The 27,782-nt window shown below is 56.0% G+C and overlaps 1 protein-coding gene across 2 annotated transcripts in view; it reads left to right on the forward strand.

Annotated features, from left to right (window-relative positions):
* The window catches only part of gnl1 (guanine nucleotide binding protein-like 1), a 50,857-nt gene extending 31,014 nt beyond the window's left edge, over positions 1-19,843 (forward strand). For both annotated transcript variants that reach the window (XM_073032298.1, XM_073032306.1), the window contains 6 exons: positions 631-726; positions 822-1,013; positions 13,466-13,644; positions 16,578-16,752; positions 17,251-17,391; positions 19,357-19,843. In XM_073032298.1, coding sequence (XP_072888399.1) covers positions 631-726; positions 822-1,013; positions 13,466-13,644; positions 16,578-16,752; positions 17,251-17,391; positions 19,357-19,637 — 1,064 coding nt within the window. In that variant the 3' untranslated portion in view covers positions 19,638-19,843. The remainder of the gene's footprint in view (positions 1-630; positions 727-821; positions 1,014-13,465; positions 13,645-16,577; positions 16,753-17,250; positions 17,392-19,356) is intronic.
* The last annotated feature ends 7,939 nt before the right edge of the window (positions 19,844-27,782 follow it).

Here is a 27,782-nt window from a genome sequence, read left to right on the forward strand (position 1 = left end):
CAGTTCCCTGCCTCCATCACTGGTTCTGACGCTAGGTTCATAGTGGGCAATTAACCTATCGACTCCCGGGTTGCAAATCGGAACTCAGCCCAAGAAAGCTGTGCAGTCACCCGGAGAACGCCACAAAGACAGGATCGAGCCTGGCTTGGTGGAGCCGTCAGACAGCAGCTCCAACCCTTGCACCTCGGTCGTCTTGTCTGCACCCAGATTTACCCACCGCTTGCTCAAATGTACCAAGTGGGTAAAGAACTAAAGATTAGATGAGCTTTGTTTGTCACGTGTATGTCGAGACCCACAGTGAAATCCATCGTCTGTGTCAACGACCCACGCTGCTGAGGACGTGCTGGGGCATTCGTGACTCTGACACCATGTCGTCTGGAGGAAACCCACACAGTGCAAATCTCTCTACAGACAGCCGTGGGAATTGAACCCCGGTCGCTGATACTGTGAAGTGTTGTACTAACCGCCATGCTGCAGGATCGGGCGAATTGCGGGAGGGGTAATAGTTCGCCACTCTGTGGGACTGGCACCGGTAACGATTCCCGGGGGGGTGTTCCCGTGTGGCTCTCGTTACTGATCCCTGATCGGTGTGAGTGGGACTCTCGGTCACGTCTCTGTGTTTGGGTTCAGTGTTTCAGAAGCGGAGGAGGCGGAGGAGAATCCGAACGATGGCGGTGGGCCCCCGACAGCTCCTTAAAGCCTGCGAGACCATCACACAGGGCAAAGGTGAGGCTGCGGAGCGGGGTAGCTATGGGCAGCACGCTTGGGCACGCTGGGGTCGGGCACCGTCTTGACTGGCGCCCTCTCTCTCTCCTGTGCAGTGGACCTGACCAGCTGGAGGGAGAAGATGGAGAGGGATGCCGCGAGCACTCACCGCGAGGAGCTGACGGACGAGGAGGAGGAGGAGGAGGAGGAGGCCGTGCTGGTGGAGCACCAGACTGACGCGGCCATGGAGCTGTGCACGGCCACGGACGAGCTCTACAAGGATGGTATCCTCACCGTGGGCTGTGTGGGTGAGTCCTTCTGAGCCAGCACTCGGAGCAGGAGCCTTATCCTTTGAATTCCTACCCCCCCTCTCATTTCTTCACTCCACTCCCTTGTAACCCCCACCCTTTCTCTCCCCTGCAGCTTCCACTCCTCCTATCCTTCTCCCTCAAGGACCTCCCCTCCTTTCGTAGGCCCTTGGAGTGAGGCCTCCCTCCCCATCGTACTTGTATGCACTTGGCATGGCCAGATCTTCTCTGTTATGTATGCTTGGTTCTACCAGACGCCCCCGCCCCCTCCACTATTCTTGTATACCCTCGGTTACACCCCCCCCCCCCATAAGCACTTGTTCTCACCGTCCTCCTCTCAGGTACTCCTGGGGATCCCCTTTCATTCATAAGATTGTGAGGCACTGGAGCAGAATTGGACCCGGCGAGTTCGCTCCACCATTCGACAATGGCTGATCCATTTCCCTCTCAATCCCATTCTCCCGCCTCTCCCCGCAACCTTTCACGCCTTGATTTATCAAAAATCTGGCAACCTCTGCTGTGTGCACTCAATGACGTGGCCTCCACAGCCGAACGTGGCAATTAATTCCACAGATTCACCCCGCAATTCTCCCTCATCTCAATTCTAAATGGACATCCCTCTATTCTGAGACTGTTCCCAAAGGTCCTAGAATTCTCCACTATAGGAAACGGACCTCGCCACATCCATATCATATATCCTCAGTCTCTTCATCCCATCAAACACCTTTCCCTCCCTCCTTCTCAATCTCCCTCACACCAATACCCCCACAGTTCTCCCTTGGCACTCCCACTCTTACCTTTATTCCCTACACTTCTCCCCCCTCAACCCCACCACCCATTCTCAGCCTCTACCCACTTCTCCCTCCACAACCCCACCACCCATTCTCAGCCTCTACCCACTTCTCCCTCCACAACCCCACCACCCATTCTCAGCCTCTACCCACTTCTCCCCCCACAACCCCACCACCCATTCTCAGCCTCTACCCACTTCTCCCTCCACAACCCCACCACCCATTCTCAGCCTCTACCCACTTCTCCCCCCTCAACCCCACCACCCATTCTCATCCTCTACCCACCTCTCCCTCCACAACCCCACCACCCATTCTCAGCCTCTACCCACTTCTCCCCCCTCAACCCCACCACCCATTCTCAGCCTCTACCCACTTCTCCCTCCACAATCCCACCACCCATTCTCAGCCTCTACCCACTTCTCCCTCCACAACCCCACCACCCATTCTCAGCCTCTACCCACTTCTCCCTCCACAACCCCACCACCCATTCTCAGCCTCTACCCACTTCTCCCTCCACAACCCCACCACCCATTCTCAGCCTCTACCCACTTCTCCCCCCTCAACCCCACCACCCATTCTCAGCCTCTACCCACTTCTCCTTCCACAATCCCACCACCCATTCTCAGCCTCTACCCACTTCTCCCCCCTCAATCCCACCACCCATTCTCAGCCTCTACCCACTTCTCCCTCCACAATCCCACCACCCATTCTCAGCCTCTACCCAGTTCTCCCTCCACAATCCCACCACCCATTCTCAGCCTCTACCCACTTCTCCCTCCACAACCCCACCACCCATTCTCAGCCTCTACCCACTTCTCCCCCCTCAACCCCACCACCCATTCTCATCCTCTACCCACCTCCCCCCTCAACCCCACCACCCATTCTCAGCCTCTACCCACTTCTCCCTCCACAACCCCACCACCCATTCTCATCCTCTACCCACTTCTCCCCCTCAACCCCACCAACCATTCTCAGCCTCTACCCACTTCTCCCTCCACAACCCCACCACCCATTCTCAGCCTCTACCCACTTCTCCCCCCTCAACCCCACCACCCATTCTCAGCCTCTATCCACTTCTCCCCCCTCAACCCCACCACCCATTCTCAGCCTCTACCCACTTCTCCCTCCACAACCCCACCACCCATTCTCAGCCTCTACCCACTTCTCCCCCCTCAACCCCACCACCCATTCTCAGCCTCTACCCACTTCTCCCTCCACAATCCCACCACCCATTCTCAGCCTCTACCCACTTCTCCCCCCTCAACCCCACCACCCATTCTCAGCCTCTACCCACTTCTCCCTCCACAACCCCACCACCCATTCTCAGCCTCTACCCACTTCTCCCTCCACAACCCCACCACCCATTCTCAGCCTCTACCCACTTCTCCCTCCACAACCCCACCACCCATTCTCAGCCTCTACCCACTTCTCCCTCCACAACCCCACCACCCATTCTCAGCCTCTACCCACTTCTCCCTCCACAACCCCACCACCCATTCTCAGCCTCTACCCACTTCTCCCTCCACAACCCCACCACCCATTCTCAGCCTCTACCCACTTCTCCCTCCACAACCCCACCACCCATTCTCAGCCTCTACCCACTTCACCCCCCTCAACCCCACCACCCGTTCTCAGCCTCTACCCACTTCTCCCTCCACAACCCCACCACCCATTCTCAGCCTCTACCCACTTCACCCCCCTCAACCCCACCACCCGTTCTCAGCCTCTACCCACTTCTCCCTCCACAACCCCACCACCCATTCTCAGCCTCTACCCACTTCTCCCCCCTCAACCCCACCACCCGTTCTCAACCTCTACCCACTTCTCCCTCCACAACCCCACCACCCATTCTCAGCCTCTACCCACTTCTCCCTCCACAATCCCACCACCCATTCTCAGCCTCTACCCACTTCACCCCCCTCAACCCCACCACCCATTCTCAGCCTCTAGCCACTTCTCCCTCCACAACCCCACCACCCATTCTCAGCCTCTACCCACTTCACCCCCCACAACCCCACCACCCGTTCTCAGCCTCTACCCACTTCTCCCTCCACAACCCCACCACCCATTCTCAGCCTCTACCCACTTCACCCCCCTCAACCCCACCACCCGTTCTCAGCCTCTACCCACTTCTCCCTCCACAACCCCACCACCCATTCTCAGCCTCTACCCACTTCACCCCCCTCAACCCCACCACCCGTTCTCAGCCTCTACCCACTTCTCCCTCCACAACCCCACCACCCATTCTCAGCCTCTACCCACTTCTCCCCCCTCAACCCCACCACCCATTCTCAGCCTCTACCCACTTCTCCCCCCTCAACCCCACCACCCATTCTCAGCCTCTACCCACTTCTCCCTCCACAACCCCACCACCCATTCTCAGCCTCTACCCACTTCTCCCTCCTGAACCCCACCACCCATTCTCAGCCTCTACCCACTTCTCCCCCCTCAACCCAACCACCCCTTCTCAGCCTCTACCCACTTCTCCCTCCACAACTCCACCACCCATTCTCATCCTCTACCCACTTCTCCCTCCACAACCCCACCACCCATTCTCAGCCTCTACCCACTTCTCCCCCTCAACCCCACCACCCATTCTCAGCCTCTACCCACTTCTCCCCCCTCAACCCAACCACCCCTTCTCAGCCTCTACCCACTTCTCCCTCCACAACCCCACCACCCATTCTCAGCCTCTACCCACTTCTCCCACCTCAACCCCACCACCCATTCTCAGCCTCTACCCACTTCTCCCCCCCTCAACCCAACCACCCCTTCTCAGCCTCTACCCACTTCTCCCTCCACAACCCCACCACCCGTTCTCAGCCTCTACCCATTTCTCCCTCCAGAACCCCACCACCCGTTCTCAGCCTCTACCCACTTCTCCCTCCACAACCCCACCACCCGTTCTCAGCCTCTACCCACTTCTCCCCCCTCAACCCCACCACCCATTCTCAGCCTCTACCCACTTCTCCCCCCTCAACCCCACCGCCCATTCTCAGCCTCTACCCACTTTTCCCCCCTCAACCCCACCACCCATTCTCAGCCTCTACGCACTTCTCCCTCCACAACCCCACCACCCATTCTCAGCCTCTACCCACTTCTCCCCCCTCAACCCCACCACCCATTCTCAGCCTCTACCCACTTCTCCCTCCACAATCCCACCACCCATTCTCATCCTCTACCCACTTCTCCCTCCACAACCCCAACACCCATTCTCAGCCTCTACCCACTTCTCCCCCCTCAACCCCACCACCCATTCTCAGCCTCTACCCACTTCTCCCTCCACAACCCCACCACCCATTCTCAGCCTCTACCCACTTCTCCCTCCACAACCCCACCACCCATTCTCAGCCTCTACCCACTTCTCCCCCCTCAACCCCACCACCCATTCTCAGCCTCTACCCACTTCTCCCTCCACAAACCCACCACCCATTCTCAGCCTCTACCCACTTCTCCCTCCACAACCCCACCACCCATTCTCAGCCTCTACCCAGTTCTCCCTCCACAATCCCACCACCCATTCTCAGCCTCTACCCACTTCTCCCTCCACAACCCCACCACCCATTCTCAGCCTCTACCCACTTCTCCCCCCTCAACCCCACCACCCATTCTCAGCCTCTACCCACTTCTCCCCCCTCAACCCCACCACCCATTCTCAGCCTCTACCCACTTCTCCCTCCACAACCCCACCACCCATTCTCAGCCTCTACCCACTTCTCCCCCCTCGACCCCACCACCCATTCTCAGCCTCTACCCACTTCTCCCTCCACAACCCCACCACCCATTCTCAGCCTCTACCCACTTCTCCCCCCTCAACCCCACCACCCATTCTCAGCCTCTACCCAGTTCTCCCTCCACAATCCCACCACCCATTCTCAGCCTCTACCCACTTCTCCCTCCACAACCCCACCACCCATTCTCAGCCTCTACCCACTTCTCCCCCTCAACCCCACCACCCATTCTCAGCCTCTACCCACTTCTCCCTCCACAACCCCACCACCCATTCTCAGCCTCTACCCACTTCTCCCTCCACAACCCCACCACCCATTCTCATCCTTTACCCACTTCTCCCCCCTCAACCCCACCACCCATTCTCAGCCTCTACCCACCTTCTCCCTCCACAACCCCACCACCCATTCTCAGCCTCTACCCACTTCTCCCCCCTCAACCCCACCACCCATTCTCAGCCTCTACCCACTTCTCCCTCCACAACCCCACCACCCATTCTCAGCCCTCTACCCACTTCTCCCTCCACAACTCCACCACCCATTCTCATCCTTTACCCACTTCTCCCCCCTCAACCCCACCACCCATTCTCAGCCTCTACCCACTTCTCCCTCCACAACCCCACCACCCATTCTCAGCCTCTACCCACTTCTCCCCCTCAACCCCACCACCCATTCTCAGCCTCTACCCACTTCTCCCTCCACAACCCCACCACCCATTCTCAGCCTCTACCCACTTCTCCCTCCACAACTCCACCACCCATTCTCTGCCTCTACCCAGTTCTCCCTCCACAATCCCCACCACCCATTCTCAGCCTCTACCCACTTCACCCCCCTCAACCCCACCACCCGTTCTCAGCCTCTACCCACTTCTCCCTCCACAACCCCACCACCCATTCTCAGCCTCTACCCACTTCTCCCCCCTCAACCCCACCACCCATTCTCAGCCTCTACCCACTTCTCCCCCCTCAACCCCACCACCCATTCTCAGCCTCTACCCACTTCTCCCTCCACAACCCCACCACCCATTCTCAGCCTCTACCCACTTCTCCCTCCTCAACCCCACCACCCATTCTCAGCCTCTACCCACTTCTCCCTCCACAACCCCACCACCCATTCTCAGCCTCTACCCACTTCTCCTTCCACAATCCCACCACCCATTCTCAGCCTCTACCCACTTCTCCCCCCTCAACCCCACCACCCATTCTCAGCCTCTACCCACTTCTCCCTCCACAAACCCACCACCCATTCTCAGCCTCTACCCACTTCTCCCCCCTGAACCCCACCACCCATTCTCAGCCTCTACCCACTTCTCCCCTCTCAACCCCACCACCCATTCTCAGCCTCTACCCACTTCTCCTTCCACAATCCCACCACCCATTCTCAGCCTCTACCCACTTCTCCCCCCTCAACCCCACCACCCATTCTCAGCCTCTACCCACTTTTCCACAATCCCACCACCCATTCTCAGCCTCTACCCACTTCTCCCTCCACAACCCCACCACCCATTCTCAGCGTCTACCCACTTCTCCCTCCACAATCCCACCACCCATTCTCAGCGTCTACCCACCTCTCCCCCCTCAACCCCACCACCATTCTCAGCCTCTACCCACTTCTCCCTCCACAACCCCACCACCCATTCTCAGCCTCTACCCACTTCTCCCCCCTCAACCCCACCACCCATTCTCAGCCTCTACCCACTTCTCCCTCCACAACCCCACCACCCATTCTCAGCCTCTACCCACTTCTCCCCCTTCATCCCCACCACCCATTCTCAGCCTCTACCCACTTCTCCCCCCTCAACCCCACCACCCATTCTCAGCCTCTACCCACTTCTCCCCCTTCATCCCACCACCCATTCTCAGCCTCTACCCACTTCTCCCTCCACAATCCCACCACCCGTACTCAGCCTCTACCCACTTCTCCCCCCTCAACCCCACCACCCATTCTCAGCCTCTACCCACTTCTCCCCCCTCAACCCCACCACCCATTCTCAGCCTCTACCCACTTCTCCCCCCTCAACCCCACCACCCATTCTCAGCCTCTACCCACTTCTCCCTCCACAACCCCACCACCCATTCTCAGCCTCTACCCACTTCTCCCCCCTCAACCCCACCACCCATTCTCAGCCTCTACCCACTTCTCCCTCCACAATCCCACCACCCATTCTCATCCTCTACCCACTTCTCCCTCCACAACCCCACCACCCATTCTCAGCCTCTACCCCACTTCTCCCCCCTCAACCCCACCACCCATTTTCAGCCTCTACCCACTTCTCCCTCCACAACCCCACCACCCATTCTCAGCCTCTACCCACTTCTCCCTCCACAACCCACCACCCATTCTCAGCCTCTACCCACTTCTCCCCCCTCAACCCCACCACCCATTCTCAGCCTCTACCCACTTCTCCCTCCACAAACCCACCACCCATTCTCAGCCTCTACCCACTTCTCCCTCCACAACCCCACCACCCATTCTCAGCCTCTACCCAGTTCTCCCTCCACAATCCCACCACCCATTCTCAGCCTCTACCCACTTCTCCCTCCACAACCCCACCACCCATTCTCAGCCTCTACCCACTTCTCCCCCTCAACCCCACCACCCATTCTCAGCCTCTACCCACTTCTCCCCCCTCAACCCCACCACCCATTCTCAGCCTCTACCCACTTCTCCCTCCACAACCCCACCACCCATTCTCAGCCTCTACCCACTTCTCCCCCTCGACCCCACCACCCATTCTCAGCCTCTACCCACTTCTCCCTCCACAACCCCACCACCCATTCTCAGCCTCTACCCACTTCTCCCCCCTCAACCCCACCACCCATTCTCAGCCTCTACCCAGTTCTCCCTCCACAATCCCACCACCCATTCTCAGCCTCTACCCACTTCTCCCTCCACAACCCCACCACCCATTCTCAGCTCTACCCACTTCTCCTCCACAACCCCACCACCCATTCTCATCCTTTACCCACTTCTCCCCCCTCAACCCCACCACACATTCTCATCCTCTACCCACTTCTCCCTCCACAACCCACCACCCATTCTCAGCCTCTACCCACTTCTCCCCCTCAACCCCACCACCCATTCTCAGCCTCTACCCACTTCTCCCTCCACAACCCCACCACCCATTCTCAGCCTCTACCCACTTCTCCCTCCACAACTCCACCACCCATTCTCAGCCTCTACCCACTTCTCCCCCTCAACCCCACAACCCATTCTCAGCCTCTACCCACTTCTCCCCCCTCAACCCAACCACCCCTTCTCAGCCTCTACCCACTTCTCCCTCCACAACCCCACCACCCATTCTCAGCCTCTACCCACTTCTCCCACCTCAACCCCACCACCCATTCTCAGCCTCTACCCACTTCTCCCCCCTCAACCCAACCACCCCTTCTCAGCCTCTACCCACTTCTCCCTCCACAACCCCACCACCCGTTCTCAGCCTCTACCCATTTCTCCCTCCAGAACCCCACCACCCGTTCTCAGCCTCTACCCACTTCTCCCTCCACAACCCCACCACCCGTTCTCAGCCTCTACCCACTTCTCCCTCCACAACCCCACCACACATTCTCAGCCTCTACCCACTTCTCCCTCCACAAACCCCACCACCCATTCTCAGCCTCTACCCACTTCTCCCTCCACAACCCCACCACCCATTCTCAGCCTCTACCCACTTCTCCCCCCTCAACCCCACCACCCATTCTCAGCCTCTACCCACTTCTCCCCCTCAACCCCACCACCCATTCTCAGCCTCTACCCACTTCTCCCTCCACAACCCCACCACCCATTCTCAGCCTCTACCCACTTCTCCCCCCTCAACCCCACCACCCATTCTCAGCCTCTACCCACTTCTCCCCCCTCAACCCCACCACCCATTCTCAGCCTCTACCCACTTCTCCCTCCACAACCCCACCACCCATTCTCAGCCTCTACCCACTTCTCCCCCCTCGACCCACCACCCATTCTCAGCCTCTACCCACTTCTCCCTCCACAACCCCACCACCCATTCTCAGCCTCTACCCACTTCTCCCCCCTCAACCCCACCACCCATTCTCAGCCTCTACCCAGTTCTCCCTCCACAATCCCACCACCCATTCTCAGCCTCTACCCACTTCTCCCTCCACAACCCACCACCCATTCTCAGCCTCTACCCACTTCTCCCTCCACAACCCCACCACCCATTCTCATCCTTTACCCACTTCTCCCCCTCAACCCCACCACACATTCTCATCCTCTACCCACTTCTCCCTCCACAACCCCACCACCCATTCTCAGCCTCTACCCACTTCTCCCACTCAACCCCACCACCCATTCTCAGCCTCTACCCACTTCTCCCTCCACAACCCCACCACCCATTCTCAGCCTCTACCCACTTCTCCCTCCACAACTCCACCACCCATTCTCAGCCTCTACCCACTTCTCCCCCTCAACCCCACAACCCATTCTCAGCCTCTACCCACTTCTCCCCCCCTCAACCCAACCACCCCTTCTCAGCCTCTACCCACTTCTCCCTCACAACCCCACCACCCATTCTCAGCCTCTACCCACTTCTCCCACCTCAACCCCACCACCCATTCTCAGCCTCTACCCACTTCTCCCCCCTCAACCCAACCACCCCTTCTCAGCCTCTACCCACTTCTCCCTCCACAACCCCACCACCCGTTCTCAGCCTCTACCCATTTCTCCCTCCAGAACCCCACCACCCGTTCTCAGCCTCTACCCACTTCTCCCTCCACAACCCCACCACCCGTTCTCAGCCTCTACCCACTTCTCCCCCCCTCAACCCCACCACCCATTCTCAGCCTCTACCCACTTCTCCCCCCTCAACCCCACCACCCATTCTCAGCCTCTACCCACTTCTCCCCCTCAACCCCACCACCCATTCTCAGCCTCTACCCACTTCTCCCTCCACAACCCCACCACCCATTCTCAGCCTCTACCCACTTCTCCCCCCTCAACCCCACCACCCATTCTCAGCCTCTACCCACTTCTCCCTCCACAATCCCACCACCCATTCTCATCCTCTACCCACTTCTCCCTCCACAACCCCACCACCCATTCTCAGCCTCTACCCACTTCTCCCTCCACAACCCCACCACCCATTCTCAGCCTCTACCCACTTCTCCCTCCACAACCCCACCACCCATTCTCAGCCTCTACCCATTTCTCCCCCTCAACTCCACCACCCATTCTCAGCCTGTACCCACTTCTCCCTCCACAACCCCACCACCCATTCTCAGCCTCTACCCACTTCTCCCCCTCAACCCCACCACCCATTCTCAGCCTCTACCCACTTCTCCCTCCACAACCCCACCACCCATTCTCAGCCTCTACCCACTTCTGCCTCCACAACCCCACCACCCATTCTCAGCCTCTACCCACTTCTCCCTCCACAACCCCACCACCCATTCTCAGCCTCTACCCACTTCTCCCTCCACAACCCCACCACCCATTCTCAGCCTCTACCCACTTCTCCCCCCTCAACCCCACCACCCATTCTCATCCTCTACCCACTTCTCCCTCCACAACCCCACCACCCATTCTCAGCCTCTACCCACTTCTCCCCCTCAACCCCACCACCCATTCTCAGCCTCTACCCACTTCTCCCCCTCAACCCCACCACCCATTCTCAGCCTCTACCCACTTCTCCCTCCACAACCCCACCACCCATTCTCAGCCTCTACCCACTTCTCCCTCCACACCCCACCACCCATTCTCAGCCTCTACCCACTTCTCCCTCCACAACCCCACCACCCATTCTCAGCCTCTACCCACTTCTCCCTCCACAACCCCACCACCCATTCTCAGCCTCTACCCACTTCTCCCTCCACAACCCCACCACCCATTCTCAGCCTCTACCCACTTCTCCCCCCTCAACCCCACCACCCATTCTCATCCTCTACCCACTTCTCCCCTCTCAACCCCACCACCCATTCTCAGCCTCTACCCACTTCTCCCCCCTCAACCCCACCACCCATTCTCAGCCTCTACCCACTTTTCCCTCCACAACACCACCACCCATTCTCAGCCTATACCCACTTCTCCCTCCACAACCCAACCACCCATTCTCAGCCTCTACCCACTTCTCCCCCTCAACCCCACCACCCATTCTCAGCCTCTACCCACTTCTCCCCTCTCAACCCCACCACCCATTCTCAGCCTCTACCCACTTCTCCCCCCTCAACCCCACCACCCATTCTCAGCCTCTACCCACTTTTCCCTCCACAACACCACCACCCATTCTCAGCCTCTGCCCACTTCTCCCTCCACAACCCCACCACCCATTCTCAGCCTCTACCCACTTCTCCCTCCACAACCCCACCACCCATTCTCAGCCTCTACCCACTTCTCCCCCCTCAACCCCACCACCCATTCTCAGCCTCTACCCACTTCTCCCTCCTCAACCCCACCACCCATTCTCAGCCTCTACCCACTTCTCCCTCCACAACCCCACCACCCATTCTCAGCCTCTACCCACTTCTCCCTCCACAACCCCACCACCCATTCTCACCCTCTACCCACTTCTCCCTCCACAACCCCACCACCCATTCCTCAGCCTCTACCCACTTCTCCCTCCACAACCCCACCACCCATTCTCAGCCTCTACCCACTTCTCCCTCCACAACCCCACCACCCATTCTCAGCCTCTACCCACTTCTCCCTCCACAACCCCACCACCCATTCTCAGCCTCTACCCACTTCTCCCTCCACAACCCCACCACCCATTCTCAACCTCTACCCACTTCTCCCTCACAATCCCACCACCCATTCTCAGCCTCTACCCACTTCTCCCTCCACAACCCCACCACCCATTCTCAGCCTCTACCACTTCTCCCCCTCAACCCCACCACCCATTCTCAGCCTCTACCCACTTCTCCCCCCTTAACCCCACCACCCATTCTCATCCTCTACCCACTTCTCCCTCCACAACCCCACCACCCATTCTCAGCCTCTACCCACTTCTCCCCCTCAACCCCACCAACCATTCTCAGCCTCTACCCACTTCTCCCTCCACAACCCCACCACCCATTCTCATCCTCTACCCACTTCTCCCTCCACAACCCCACCACCCATTCTCAGCCTCTACCCACTTCTCCCCCCTTAACCCCACCACCCATTCTCATCCTCTACCCACTTCTCCCTCCACAACCCCACCACCCATTCTCAGCCTCTACCCACTTCACCCTCCACAACCCCACCACTCATTCTCAGCCTCTACCCACTTCTCCCCCTCAACCCCACCACCCATTCTCAGCCTCTACCCACTTCTCCCCCCTCAACCCCACCACCCATTCTCAGCCTCTACCCACTTCTCCCCCCTCAACCCCACCACCCATTTTCAGCCCCTACCCACTTCTCCCCCACAACCCACCACCCATTCTCAGCCTCTACCCACTTCTCCCTCCACAACCCCACCACCCATTCTCATCCTCTACCCACTTCTCCCTCCACAACCCCACCACCCATTCTCAGCCTCTACTCACTTCTCCCCCCTCAACCCCACCACCCATTTTCAGCCCCTACCCACTTCTCCCCCCACAACCCCACCACCCATTTTCAGCCTCTACCCACTTCTCCCCCCACAACCCCACCACCCATTTTCAGCCCCTACCCACTTCTCCCCCCTCAACCCCACCACCCATTCTCAGCCCCTACCCACTTCTCCCCCCTCAACCCCACCACCCGTTCTCAGCCCCTACCCACTTCTCCCCCCACAACCCCACCACCCGTTCTCAGCCTCTACCCACTTCTCCCCCCTCAACCCCACCACCCGTTCTCAGCGTCTACCCACGCCTGTCCAAATGCCACTTAAACGTTGTCGTCGTACCTGCTTTTACCACATTCCCAGAGTACCACCACTCTCCGTGAACAGTGAAAGCTATCGTGGTGTCCCTGCGCAGGGTTGGGCTCTAACCTTTCCGCTGCTGGTCTGTAGGATTCCCAAACGTGGGCAAGTCGTCCCTCATCAACGGGCTGGTGGGGAAGAAGGTGGTGAGTGTGTCGAGGACCCCAGGCCACACCAAGTACTTCCAGACCTACTTCTTGACGCCCACAGTCAAACTCTGCGACTGCCCCGGCCTGGTCTTCCCCTCGCTCGTGGACCGTCAACAACAGGTCAGTGACTGGCGGCCGAGAGCATGAGTGTATGTGGGGGTCTCGGCGAAGGAGGTTGAGGGGGGCATCTGAGGTGGGTTGCACTCACAGTTGGCTTGGCCACGGAAGAACAGTTGGAGGAGGAGGCATTATTCTGTCTTGAGGCCGGCGACCCGTGCTGGGACCTCCAGGAAATGATTTGGACAGGAGTTCAGGTGTGCTGCTTAACAAGCTGGCATAAAAGCGAAAGTGGCTGTGCTTCGCAAGGAAGCCTGTTAAACGATACAGAGGGGACTGCAGGTCAGTTCTATTACCACTGACGCGTTTCGTGAAGTTGGTTTTGTGTCAGCGGTTCGGTACAGGGTATAAAATTGTAATGTCACAATAAAACTAGGGCAGACGAGGAATAATGAGGTTGTGTTCGTGGGTTCATTGTCCGTCCAGAAATCTGATGGCAGAGGGGAAGAAGCTGTTCCTAAAATGTTGAGTGTGTGTCCTCAGGTTCCTGCACCTCCTCCCAGAGGCAATGAGAAGAGGGCATGTCCTGGGTGGTGAGGGTCTCTAATGCAGGGTGCTGCCTTTTGAAGTCGATGGGGATGGGACTGACTGAGTCTACAGCCCTCTGCAGCTTTTCTCGGAGTAGACTGGATGAGCCGAATGGCCCAATTCTGTTCCTGTGCCTTTTCTTACACTGGCTGGTTCAGCCTGGGTTTTAAGTTCAAGTTCATGGTCGTACTTAAGGTCTTGTTCAAACTCGTTTTCAAGCTTCAGTTCGGGTCCGTCTCATTGAAGAACCTGGCTGGGGTTACCTGCAGTCCCACTGCCCACCTCCCTCCGCGGTGCCTTTCTGCACAGATTCCTGCCGGGGTTGTCCAGCGGTCCTGGTGCCCATGCCCCTCTGCAGTGTCTCTCCATACCGATCCCTGCTGGGGTTACCCAGAGGATCCGCTGTCACCTCGCCCTGCAGCGAGTCTCCCTGGGCACCCTAGTGGGGAGTTACCCGGTCTTTGGCTGCCCACCTCTCCCCACGGCGTCTCTCCCTGCTGCCCACCTCTCCCCATGGCGTCTCTCCCTGCTGCCCACCTCTCCCCACGGCGTCTCTCCCTGCTGCCCACCTCCCCCCACGGCGTCTCTCCCTGCTGCCCACCTCCCCCCACGGCGTCTCTCCCTGCTGCCCACCTCTCCCCACGGCGTCTCTCCCTGCAGATCCAGGCTGTGGTTACCCAGCCGCCCTGCTGCCCACCTCCCCCCACGGCGTCTCTCCCTGCTGCCCACCTCTCCCCACGGCGTCTCTCCCTGCTGCCCACCTCCCCCCACGGCGTCTCTCCCTGCTGCCCACCTCCCCCCACAGCGTCTCTCCCTGCTGCCCACCTCCCTCCACGGCGTCTCTCCCTGCTGCCCACCTGCCCCCACGGCGTCTCTCCCTGCAGATCCAGGCTGTGGTTACCCAGCCGCCCTGCTGCCCACCTCTCCCCACGGCGTCTCTCCCTGCTGCCCACCTCCCCCACGGCGTCTCTCCCTGCAGATCCAGGCTGTGGTTACCCAGCCGCCCTGCTGCCCACCTCCCCCCACGGCGTCTCTCCCTGCTGCCCACCTCCCCCCACGGCGTCTCTCCCTGCTGCCCACCTCCCCCCACGGCGTCTCTCCCTGCAGATCCAGGCTGTGGTTACCCAGCCGCCCTGCTGCCCACCTCCCCCCACGGCGTCTCTCCCTGCTGCCCACCTCCCCCCACGGCGTCTCTCCCTGCTGCCCACCTCCCCCCACGGCGTCTCTCCCTGCTGCCCACCTCCCCCCACGGCGTCTCTCCCTGCTGCCCACCTCCCCCCACAGCGTCTCTCCCTGCTGCCCACCTCTCCCCACGGCGTCTCTCCCTGCAGATCCAGGCTGTGGTTACCCAGCCGCCCTGCTGCCCACCTCCCCCACGGCGTCTCTCCCTGCTGCCCACCTCCCCCACGGCGTCTCTCCCTGCTGCCCACCTCCCCCACGGCGTCTCTCCCTGCTGCCCACCTCCCCCCACGGTGTCTCTCCCTGCTGCCCACCTCTCCCCACGGCGTCTCTCCCTGCTGCCCACCTCCCCCACGGCGTCTCTCCCTGCTGCCCACCTCCCCCCACGGCGTCTCTCCCTGCTGCCCACCTCCCCCCACGGCGTCTCTCCCTGCTGCCCACCTCCCCCCACGGCGTCTCTCCCTGCTGCCCACCTCCCCCCACGGTGTCTCTCCCTGCTGCCCACCTCTCCCCACGGCGTCTCTCCCTGCAGATCCAGGCTGTGGTTACCCAGCCGCCCTGCTGCCCACCTCTCCCCACGGCGTCTCTCCCTGCTGCCCACCTCTCCCCACGGCGTCTCTCCCTGCTGCCCACCTCTCCCCACGGCGTCTCTCCCTGCTGCCCACCTCTCCCCACGGCGTCTCTCCCTGCTGCCCACCTCCCCCACGGCGTCTCTCCCTGCAGATCCAGGCTGTGGTTACCCAGCCGCCCTGCTGCCCACCTCCCCCACGGCGTCTCTCCCTGCTGCCCACCTCCCCCACGGCGTCTCTCCCTGCTGCCCACCTCCCCCACGGCGTCTCTCCCTGCTGCCCACCTCCCCCCACGGTGTCTCTCCCTGCTGCCCACCTCTCCCCACGGCGTCTCTCCCTGCTGCCCACCTCCCCCCACGGCGTCTCTCCCTGCTGCCCACCTCCCCCCACGGCGTCTCTCCCTGCTGCCCACCTCCCCCCACGGCGTCTCTCCCTGCTGCCCACCTCTCCCCACGGCGTCTCTCCCTGCAGATCCAGGCTGTGGTTACCCAGCCGCCCTGCTGCCCACCTCTCCCCACGGCGTCTCTCCCTGCTGCCCACCTCTCCCCACGGCGTCTCTCCCTGCTGCCCACCTCCCCCACGGCGTCTCTCCCTGCAGATCCAGGCTGTGGTTACCCAGCCGCCCTGCTGCCCACATCACCTCATGCCATCTCCTTCCAGATCCTGGCTGGGATTTACCCAATCGCTCAGATCCAGGAGCCCTACACCTCGGTCGGCTACCTGGCCGCCCGGATCCCTGTGCAGAAGCTGCTGAAGCTGCGGCACCCGAGGGCGACGGAGGAGGGTTCCGAGGAGCAGGCGCAGGCTGAGTACACCGCCTGGGACCTCTGTGAGGGTAGGTGGTGGAGGGGCTGAAGAAAAATGAGGATGAGGGAACAAGGAGATGGGCAAGTGGGTGGAGTTGGGGAGGGGATGGGGAACAAGGTGAATAGTTGGGGGGGAGGAGGAGGAGGAGGAGGATGAGAGAAATTAGGATCTGGGAAGGGATGACGGGCAGGGGTTGGGGTTCTTTCTGAAAGGAGTGGGGAGAAGAGGCTGTAAATGTAATAGTCCAGAAAGAGTTTCCCTTTGTGCTCGGGATTCGGAGTGGGTGCTCAGGGGTGGGGGGGGGGGGGGGGGGCGGTGTAGTGTGGCTGGGTGGGGGTTGGAGTGTTCGCTGTTGCAGGGGGTGTCACTGACCAGTCCGAGGTCTGGGTGGGGGTGATTACTGATCGGTCTGTGGGTGGGATGGAGGGGTTGGGAATATCTGTGAATGAGTGAGAGGTACTGACTAGTCTGTGGATGCAGGTGAGGTCAAAAGGCAGGGCTCGCTAATCCTTTCGTCTCCTCGTAGCCTGGGCGGAGAAGAGAGCCTACAAGACGGCCAGAGCGGCTCGGAACGACGTGTACCGTGCCGCCAACAGCATCCTGCGTCTGACGGTGGATGGGCGTCTGTGTCTCTGCATGCGGCCTCCAGGATACACGGCGCAGAAAGGTGTGGTCACCCCGTCCCACTGCTGTTTGGGGGGGGGGGGGCAGCTGTGGAACGGATACCTGTGGCGGGGGGTGTTGTTTGTTTGTCCGGGTCCCCATTCCAGGAACCGTCTCCCCTGAACCCACCTCTGGTCATAATCCTAGACCAAGAGCCATACATCATGGAATCGGGCCTTTCTGACCAGGATGCTCACGTTTGGCCCATCACCTTCTGAAGCTTTCCAATCTGCGTACCTGTCCCCTGTCTATTAAATATTGTTATTGGCGCGTTCTGAAAGGTGGAGAGAGGGTGCAGGAAGGAACCGCGGGGATGTTGCCGGCACTAGGAGGGCTTGGGTTGTAAGGAGAGACCGGGTCTGTTTTCCCTGAGTGAAACAATCTGAGGGTGACCTTAGAGAGGTTTATAAACTCGTGAGGGGCGTAAATGAAATCGATGGTGACCATTGGGGTACGGGGGTCTAGTTCTGAGGGCACAGGACTACGATGAGAGGGGGAAAGACTTAAAGGGGGGGTCAGAGGGGTCACAAGATTATGTGAAACAAGCAAGTGTTAGAGGTGGGTGCAATAACAACACGGACTGGGAAAGTTTAGGGGGATCTGGGCCAATCGCAGGCAAATGGGACTACGCTAGGCAGGCATCATGGTTGGCACAGGCGATCGGGCCGTAGTGCTGTACAACGCCTACGCCAGAGGTAATTTACTCGTCGAGCCACGTCTCTGTGACGGAGAGAAATGAGAACACGGGGTGAATCGGATAGGAAAGGCCTTGAGGGATATTTGCCCAACTGGACCTTCTAGCAGCATCGTTGGGTCTGGAGACGATGTTGTCTAGAAGAATCTTTTGGAAGTCAAGATGGTGGCACTTATCTCGTGGTTACGGACGCTGTGTTACATGTTCATCGTGGTACAGGAGAGAAGGGGCCAGCCAGCACCAGCAAGCAAGGCAAGTGGAACAGTAACCTGTAAAAAGAGAGTGGCGGGTGTGTGGAATGTGCTGCCGGGGTGGGAATGGAGGCAGATACGTTAGGGACGTTTAAGAGACTCTTAGATAGGCGCGTGTATGAAAGAAAAATGGAAGGCTATCTTAAGAGGGAAGGGTTCGATTGAGCTTGGAGTTAAAAGTCAGCAAGACGTTGTGGGCTGAAGGGCTGGTACTGTGCTCTACTGTTCTAAGTTGTAAAGGAATCTGAGTGCGGGGCTAACACGAGGAAATCTGCAGATGCTGGAAATTGAAACAACAACACACACAAAATGCTGGTGGAACACAGCAGGCCAGGCAGCATCTATAGGGAGAAGCGCCGTCGACGTTTCGGGCCGAGACCCTTCGTGCGGGGCTGTTCTTTTATACTGCAGGTTGGGTTTAGATAAAGAAACCCTGTGAGCAGGCACTGGCTGAGTCCCGATCCGGCTCCGCAGACAAAGCAACTTCAGAATTCCATAGCCAGTTGTACTACAAGTTACTAAAAATTTACTACAAGTAGGTGATTAAACAGTATATAGGCAAGCATAAAGAAAGATCGAACTAGAAGGAAAAACAAAAATAATAATCTGGACCTTAAACCAACAGTAGAGACAGAACACAAGAAGATAAGAAATAGGAGTCGGCCATTCGGCCCGTCGAGCCTGCCCCGCCATTCAATAAGATCACAGCTGGTCTGACCATGGACTCATCTCCACCTACCTGCCTTTTCCCCAGAACCCTTCATTATCCTTTTCCCTTGCTATTCCAAAACCTATCTATCTCTGTCTTAAATATATTTAGTGAGGAGGCTCCCCTGTTTCCCCGGCAGAGAATTTCACAGATTCACTACTGTCTGGGGGGGGAACAGGAGGTTAAGCAGTCTGAGTTGGGACGATGGTCTTGTTCCTATGCTGTGTGCCCCTGGTGGAGGAGGGAGGGGAGACTGGGGTGTGGAGGGTGAGGGTGCCGCACTAACCCCGAGCCCTGTCTCTGCCCCCTCCCCAGCGCACTGGCTGCAGCACAGCGAGACGCAGGAGATCGCCACCCTCCAGGAGGCCCACCGGCAGCTGCAGGGCAAGCAGAGCTCGGAGGAGGAGGACGAGATCTCCAGCTCCGACCAGGAGGAGGATGAGAAGGACCGTGACGCGGATGAGGAGGAGGAGGAGGACGAGGAGGGTGAGGAGAAAGGGGAAGCCTGGCGCAGGGCAGACCAATGCCCAGCGCTGGCCAGGGGAGCTCTGCTCAGCACCAATAAGTTCTCCCTCCTGGGAGAGGACGAGTGTTGACGTCCTGGTGTTCTCAGTGTGTCCGGCCGGGATGGTGGGACCAGGGACTCTTTGGAGGTCAGAAATCCGATGCATGAGCATCTTGGGCAGGTGCGTTGCTCCTGCTGTGTATTAATTACTTCATTCCGGAGTGCATTGAGGAGCCCCATTCCTGATCTTGCTGTGAATGTACCGCTCTGTTCCAATAAAGCTTTATTTACCTTAAACATGGCTGCTTAACGTCGTGGGCACATAACCTTGTCAAAGGCACCCAGCACCATGGAGACGGAGGGGAGGGAGCTGGGGTGACGTCAGTGCAGGCGGAGATGGGTGATGGTTACGGTGTGAGGGAACTGGATTAATGTCAGTACAGTCGAGGATGGGGTGATGGTTACGGTGTGAGATAGATAGATAGATACTTTATTCATCCCCATGGGGAAATTCAACTTTTTTCCAATGTCCCATACACTTGTTGTAGCAAAACTAATTACATACAATACTTAACTCAGTAAGAAAATATGATATGCATCTAAATCACTATCTCAAAAAGCATTAATAATAGCTTTTAAAAAGTTCTTAAGTCCTGGCGGTAGAATTGTAAAGCCTAATGGCATTGGGGAGTATTGACTTCTTCATCCTGTCTGAGGAGCATTGCATCGATAGTAACCTGTCGCTGAAACTGCTTCTCTGTCTCTGGATGGTGCTATGTAGAGGATGTTCAGAGTTTTCCATAATTGACCGTAGCCTACTCAGCGCCCTTCGCTCAGCTACCGATGTTAAACTCTCCAGTACTTTGCCCACGACAGAACCCGCCTTCCTTACTAGCTTATTAAGACGTGAGGCGTCCCTCTTCTTAATGCTTCCTCCCCAACACGCCACCACAAAGAAGAGGGCGCTCTCCACAACTGACCTATAGAACATCTTCAGCATCTCACTACAGACATTGAATGACGCCAACCTTCTAAGGAAGTACAGTCGACTCTGTGCCTTCCTGCACAAGGCATCTGTGTTGGCAGTCCAGTCTAGCTTCTCGTCTAACTGTACTCCCAGATACTTGTAGGTCTTAACCTGCTCCACACATTCTCCATTAATGATCACTGGCTCCATATGAGGCCTAGATCTCCTAAAGTCCACAACCATCTCCTTGGTCTTGGTGATATTGAGACGCAGGTAGTTTGAGTTGCACCATATCACAAAGTCCTGTATCAGTTTCCTATACTCCTCCTCCTGTCCATTCCTGACACACCCCACTATGGCCGTGTCATCAGCGAACTTCTGCACATGGCAGGACTCCGAGTTATATTGGAAGTCTGATGTGTACAGGGTGAACAGGACCGGAGAGAGTACGGTTCCCTGCGGCGCTCCTGTGCTGCTGACCAAGCTGGATTAATGTCAGTACAGTCGAGGATGGGGTGATGGTTACGGTGTGAGGGAGCTGTATTAATGTCAGTACAGTTGGGGATGGGGTGAAGTTACAGTGTGAGGGAGCTGGATTAATGTCAGTACAGTCGAGGATGGGATGATGGTTACGGTGTGAGGGAGCTGGATTAATGTCAGTACAGTTGGGGATGGGGTGAAGTTACAGTGTGAGGGAGCTGGATTAATGTCAGTACAGTTGGTGATGGGGTGATGGTTACGGTGTGAGGGAGCTGTATTAATGTCAGTACAGTTGAGGATGGGGTGATGGTTACGGTGTGAGGGAGCTGGATTAATGTCAGTACAGTCGAGGATGGGGTGATGGTTACGGTGTGAGGGAGCTGGATTAATGTCAGTACAGTTGGGGATGGGTTGAAGTTACAGTGTGAGGGAACTGTATTAATGTCAGTACAGTCGATGGGGTGATGGTTACGGTGTGAGGGAGCTGTATTAATGTCAGTACAGTTGGGGATGGGGTGACAGTTACGGTGTGAGGGAGCTGGATTAATGTCAGTACAGTGGGGGATGGGGTGAAGGTTACGGTGTGAGGGAGCTGGATTAATGTCAGTACAGTCGAGGATGGGGTGATGGTTACGGTGTGAGGGAGCTGGATTAATGTCAGTACAGTTTGGGATGTGTTGATGGTTACGGTGTGAGGGAGCTGGATTAATGTCAGTACAGTTGGGGATGTGGTAATGGTTACGGTGTGAGGGAGCTGTATTAATGTCAGTACAGTTGGGGATGTGGTGATGGTTACGGTGTGAGGGAGCTGGATTAATGTCAGTACAGTTGGGGATGGGGTGATGGTTTCGGTGTGAGGGAACTGGATTAATGTCAGTACAGTCGAAGATGGGGTGATGGTTACGGTGTGAGGGAGCTGGATTAATGTCAGTACAGTCGATGATGGGGTGATGGTTATGGTGTGAGGGAGCTGGATTAATGTCAGTACAGTCGATGATGGGGTGATGGTTATGGTGTGAGGGAGCTGGATTAATGTCAGTACAGTTGGGGATGTGGTGATGGTTACGGTGTGAGAGAGCTGGATTAATGTCAGTACTGTTGGGGATGGGGTGATGGTTACGGTGTGAGGGAGCTGGATTAATGTCAGTACAGTTAGGGATGGGGTGATGGTTACGGTGTGAGGGAGCTGTATTAATGTCAGTACTGTTGGGGATGTGGTGATGGTTATGGTGTGAGGGAGCTGGATTAATGTCAGTACAGTTGGGGATGGGGTGATGGTTACGGTGTGAGGGAGCTGGATTAATGTCAGTACAGTCGAAGATGGGGTGATGGTTACGGTGTGAGGAAGCTGGATTAATGTCAGTACATTCGAGGATGGGGTGAAGATTATGGTGTGAGGGAGCTGGATTAATGTCAGTACAGTCGAAGATGGGGTGATAGTTATGGTGTGAGGGAGCTGTATTAATGTCAGTACAGTTGGGGATGTGGTGATGGTTTCGGTGTGAGGGAGCTGGATTAATGTTAGTACAGTCGAGGATGGGGTGAAGTTTATGGTGTGAGGGAACTGGATTAATGTCAGTACAGTTGAAGATGGGGTGATGGTTACGGTGTGAGGGAGCTGGATTAACGTCAGTACAGTCGAAGATGGGGTGATGGTTACGGTGTGAGGGAGCTGGATTAATGTCAGTACAGTCGAAGATGGGGTGATGGTTACGGTGTGAGGGAGCTGGATTAATGTCAGTACAGTCGAAGATGGGGTGATGGTTACGGTGTGAGGGAGCTGGATTAATGTCAGTACAGTCGAAGATGGGGTGATGGTTACGGTGTGAGGGAGCTGGATTAATGTCAGTACAGTGGAGGATGGGGTGAAGTTACAGTGTGAGGGAGCTGGATTAATGTCAGTACAGTTGGGGATGGGGTGAAGTTTATGGTGTGAGGGAGCTGGATTAATGTCAGTACAGTCGAAGATGGGGTGATGGTTACGGTGTGAGGGAGCTGGATTAATGTTAGTACAGTCGAGGATGGGGTGAAGTTACAGTGTGAGGGAGCTGGATTAATGTCAGTACAGTTGGGGATGGGGTGAAGTTTATGGTGTGAGGGAGCTGGATTAATGTTAGTACAGTCGAGGATGGGGTGAAGTTTATGGTGTGAGGGAGCTGGATTAACAACAGGTACAAAATAGGAGACAAAGATTGGTGTCCATAACAGATCACGAATGATGCAGAAATAAATGTTTAATTTGGAACTGTTTCTATTTTCAGATATTTCAGTTTATTAGTAAGTGTGAAATTGGCTCTTTATGGACAGTTTAGAGGCAAGGCTGAGGAGGATGCCTTGAGGCAGTGCCTCTCGGAGATGACCTTGTTGGTAGGGTGGGTCATGGCCAGGGTGGAGCTGGCCAAATCTGTAACGCTGCGGCCTCTTACGACCCTGTGCATTGGAGCCTGCATACCAGACAGTGATGGAGCCAGTCAGAATGTCCTCCACTGTAAACCTGTAGAAATTTGCTATGCAGTCTTTGTGACATGGCAGATCTAGAGAGAGAGACTCACAGAGGGAATCTGTGGCGCTGTGGCTCTCTGCAGTGCCCGTAGGCTGGCAGACGACAGATTGTGTGTGTGAACGCTGTCCAAGTAGGAGCCACCTTCGCGGAGGGTCTTGAGGACACCTTCGACGATCTTCTGTTCTTGGGACGAGGCTGATAGGGATACAGAGTGGGTCATTATGATGGAGTGACGTGAGGGGAGGGGGTCTCAGCTGGTCTGTGTGAGCGATTACAGCTGCCTCTGGTGGAGTGAGGTCCTGAACTTGCCCTTCTGGAGCTGTTACCCTCTATTCTGTGTTCTGTCACTGTTTTACAATGCACAATGCAATGATTTGATCTGCATGAAGACAAGTTTTTCACACTGTTCGTCAGTGCACGTGACTATAATTAACCAATTCCAACTCCAGTTCTGGCAGAAGAGGGTGCCGTTGACCGTTTTTATCCAGAGTTGACTCTTTTAGAGTTGGCAATGTCTCTGCCACCTCATCTTGTCAGGAGGCTGTGTCCCTAGGTGGATCTGTCGAGCCGATGTGGAGTTGAGGGGGTGGTTTGAGAACTTGCATCTGGACTGGGTTTGCTCTTCCCTCCCCTCAGATGCTGCTCGGCCCGCTGAGTTCCTCCAGCAGACTGTTGCTGCGGATTCCAGTAACCGCTGTCTCTTGTGTCTCCTGGGTTAAGAAATAGGAAGGGGTTGGAAGGCTATGGTCCAGGTGCAGGTAGATGAAACTAGGCAGAAGACCAGGCTACCGTGGACTAGGTGGGCCAAAGTTTCTGAACTGTTGTGCTCCATCAATCCAGACTGAACTTCAGTTGTTCTTTTTCTGAGCTTAAGAAACTGAGAAGGAATCAAGATAAGGAGAGGCGTAGATGGGTGGGAAGTCAGTCCTTTTCGTGTGGGGAAACGTCACTTCCACAGCCTCTGGGTTTGGGGCTGATGCACGATGGCTGTGTGTTAGAGTGAGCAGGAGGCTTACCTGAGGGAGAGCACCAAGGCTGGATCCCTTGGAGTTTAGAAGAATGAGGGGTGACCTTACTCAAACCCTCGTTTATGACTGAGGGGGGTTTCTAAATATCTGGGGTGCTTCGGTAGCCTAGCGGTTAGCACGATGCTATAACACCTCAGGGTGTCAGAGTTCAGAGTTCAATTCCGGCCTCCTCTGTAAGCAAGTTTATACATTCTCTCTGATGGTGTGGGTTTCCTCAGGGTGCTCTGATTTTCTCCCACTGACCAAAGGGTTAGTTGGTCATTGTAAGTTGTCCCATGGTTAGGCTCGGGTTAAATCGGTGGGTTGCTGGGCAGCTAAGTGCCTGAGGGGCCTGTTCCGCGTTTTCTCTCTAAATAATCCTGACAGAAGTAAATCTCGGATTTTCTGCTCCCAAGTGTAGAGGAGGCTGGATTGTAAAATGGAGATTGATGAGTCTTTCAAAGAGAGGAATTAAGAGCCATGGGAAATGGCACAGGAAGAGGTCAGCCATAGAACAGTACAGCTCAGGAACAGGCCCTTCAGCCCACAATGTTTGTGCTGACGATGGGAATCTAACTGATCCCAATCTCTCTGCACACGGTCTGTACCCTCTGTTCACTGCCTGTCTGTTGCTATTGTATCTGCCTCCACCATAATCCCTGGCACTGTGTTCCATGCACCCACCTCTCCTCTATGCATTTCTTTTAATCTTCCCTGCTCTCACCATAACCTATGCCTCTAGTATTGATGTCTCTCCCCAGGACTTCCCACCCATCTACGCCTCTCATTATTTTTATCACCCCTCAGTTTCTTCAGCACCGGTTTAAGTTCAGCCAACCTCCCCTTATAGCTAATGCACAAAAATCCAGGCTGCCAACTTCCTGGCCGAAGCCACCCACCCTCACTGTACTGGGTGCTCCGGTCTCCGCAGTCCAAAGGGTTTAGGTTTGTAAGTTGTGGACCTGCGAGATTGGTGGCGGAAACGTGATGACGCTTGCGGGCTGACTCCCAGCCCAGTCCTCAGGCTGTGATCAATGACACATTTCACTCTACATTTTAATTCTTGTGTGACATGTAAAGCTGATCTTTAAATATCTTAAATCTTTAATCTTTGCTCTGAACGTGGCCACATCAAAGTTTTGTACAGCTGCAACCTGACTCCCTGATTCTTGTACTCGGTGACCAAGGCAAGTCTGCCGTTTGTGTTCTTTATCATTCTATCTACTTGCAGTGAGCTATGGACCTGTTCCCCAACATCGGTGTTAAGGGTCCTGCCGTGAACTGTTTACTTTCCCCTTGTAATTGATCTCCCAAATGGCATCACCTCACCTTTGTCCAGATTAAACACCATCTGCCATTTCTCTGCCCATCTCCCCAACTGAAGCATAGTCTGCTGTATCCTTTGACAACCTTCCTCCCTATCCACAATTACACCGACTTTTGTGTCATCTGCAAATCTACTAATTGGGCCACCTATATTTTCATCCAAATCATTTAAACGTGTTACAAACAATGGAGGTCCCAGCACCGATCCTCGTGGAGGAGAAACGCTGGTCACGGACGTCAGGTCAGAAAACACCTCTTTGCGGTGATCCCATTGAATGGTGAGGCAGGTCCGAGGGGGATGGTGGTTAAAAACTTAGTGTTTTAAGTTAAGTCCTGATGAAGGGTCTTGGCCCGAAACATCGACAGTTTTCAATTCCATAGACGCTGCCTGACCTGCATTTCGTGTGCCTGGCTCTGGATTTCCAGCATCTGCAGAATCTCTTGTGTTCTAGTGTTTGTGATGTTCTGTGGGAAAGACCACAGTGTAAGGTCCTGCTGTCACCAGACACCAACGGGAATACCAGCCTCTCAAAATCAGAATCAGGTTTACTGTCACTGACATGTTATGAAATTGGTTGTTTTGTGGCAGAACAAATTTACCGTAAGATACAATTTAAAAAATAAGTTGTTCAAAAGATGAATAGTGAGGTAGTGTTCATGGGTCCAGGAATCTGAAAGCAGTGAGGAAGAAGCTTTTCCTGACGTGTTGAATGTGGGTCTTCAGGTTCATGCACCTTCTCCCCGAGAAGAGGGCACGTGCCAGATGGTGACAGTGAGGCACTGCCTTTTGAAGATGTGGGGAGGCGTGTGCCTCAAACACTTGACGGGTTTCTTGTCGACTGGTGCTTTGTGCAGAGTAAGTACAAAGCCAGAATGGCAAATTTGATGTGACTCTGACTATAAAGGAGGACTGGAACTGAGGGAATTGCATTTTCTGTAGGTATGTTTATGAATGAAGTCTATTTTGGAAATGTAAAAAAAAAACTAGGATCAGCTCATTTCTGAGAGCAATCTGAAGGCACGCTGGGGACATCCCGAGGTGTTGCCACACATTCTGGCACCAGCGTAGTACATCCACGATGTTCAGAACAACATACAGTAAACAACAAAACAAACTCATTTCCCACATCTCTACACACCCACACACAAAAAAAGGTCTCCAACCCCAGGACCTGCAGACTGTTGCCCCAGACTCAATGGAATGATGCACGTCCTCTGTAAGGAAACGTGGAATGTTACACCAGTCCATTGTGGCTGGGGAGTGGGTACTTCTCCCTCTCTCGAATCTCAGTGTTGGGATCATAAGACCAGAGGACATAGGAGCAGAATTAGACCATCGAGCCTGCTCTGCAATGGCTGATTTATTATCCCTCTCAAACCCTGCCTTCTCCCCATAACCTTTGACACCCTGACTAGTAAAGAAAATAACAAGCTCCACTTTAAATATGCCTGATGACTTGGCCTGCACAGCCACCTGTGGCAATAGATCCCCCAGATTCACCACCCTCTGGCTACAGAAATTCCTCCTTATCTCCTAAGTGGACGTCTCAAATCTGAGGCAGTGCCCTCTAGTCCAGGACTTCCCCACTATTGGAAAGATCCTCTCTACATCCACTCTATCTAGCCCTTTCAATGGGATCGCCCCTCATTCTTCTAAACTCCAGTGAATTTAGAAGAACGGCTCAGAGACCTCAACTGCACCCCATATGTTAACCTTTTGATTCTTGGGATCATTTTTGTGAACCACCTCTGGACCCTGCCCAATGCCAGCACATCTTTTCTTAGAAAAAGGGCCAAAAACTACTCACAATGCTCTGACTGTGTTCTGCCCAATGACTTATAAAGCCTCAGCATTACATCCCTGTTTTTTATATTCTAGTCCTCTTGAAATGAATGCTGACATTGTAATTGGCTTCCTCACCACCAACTTTACCTTAGGGGTTCCGAACCTGG

The sequence above is a fragment of the Hemitrygon akajei genome, chromosome 2 (genome assembly GCF_048418815.1).
Source record: "Hemitrygon akajei chromosome 2, sHemAka1.3, whole genome shotgun sequence".
In the NCBI taxonomy this organism is placed as follows: Eukaryota; Metazoa; Chordata; class Chondrichthyes; order Myliobatiformes; family Dasyatidae; genus Hemitrygon; species Hemitrygon akajei.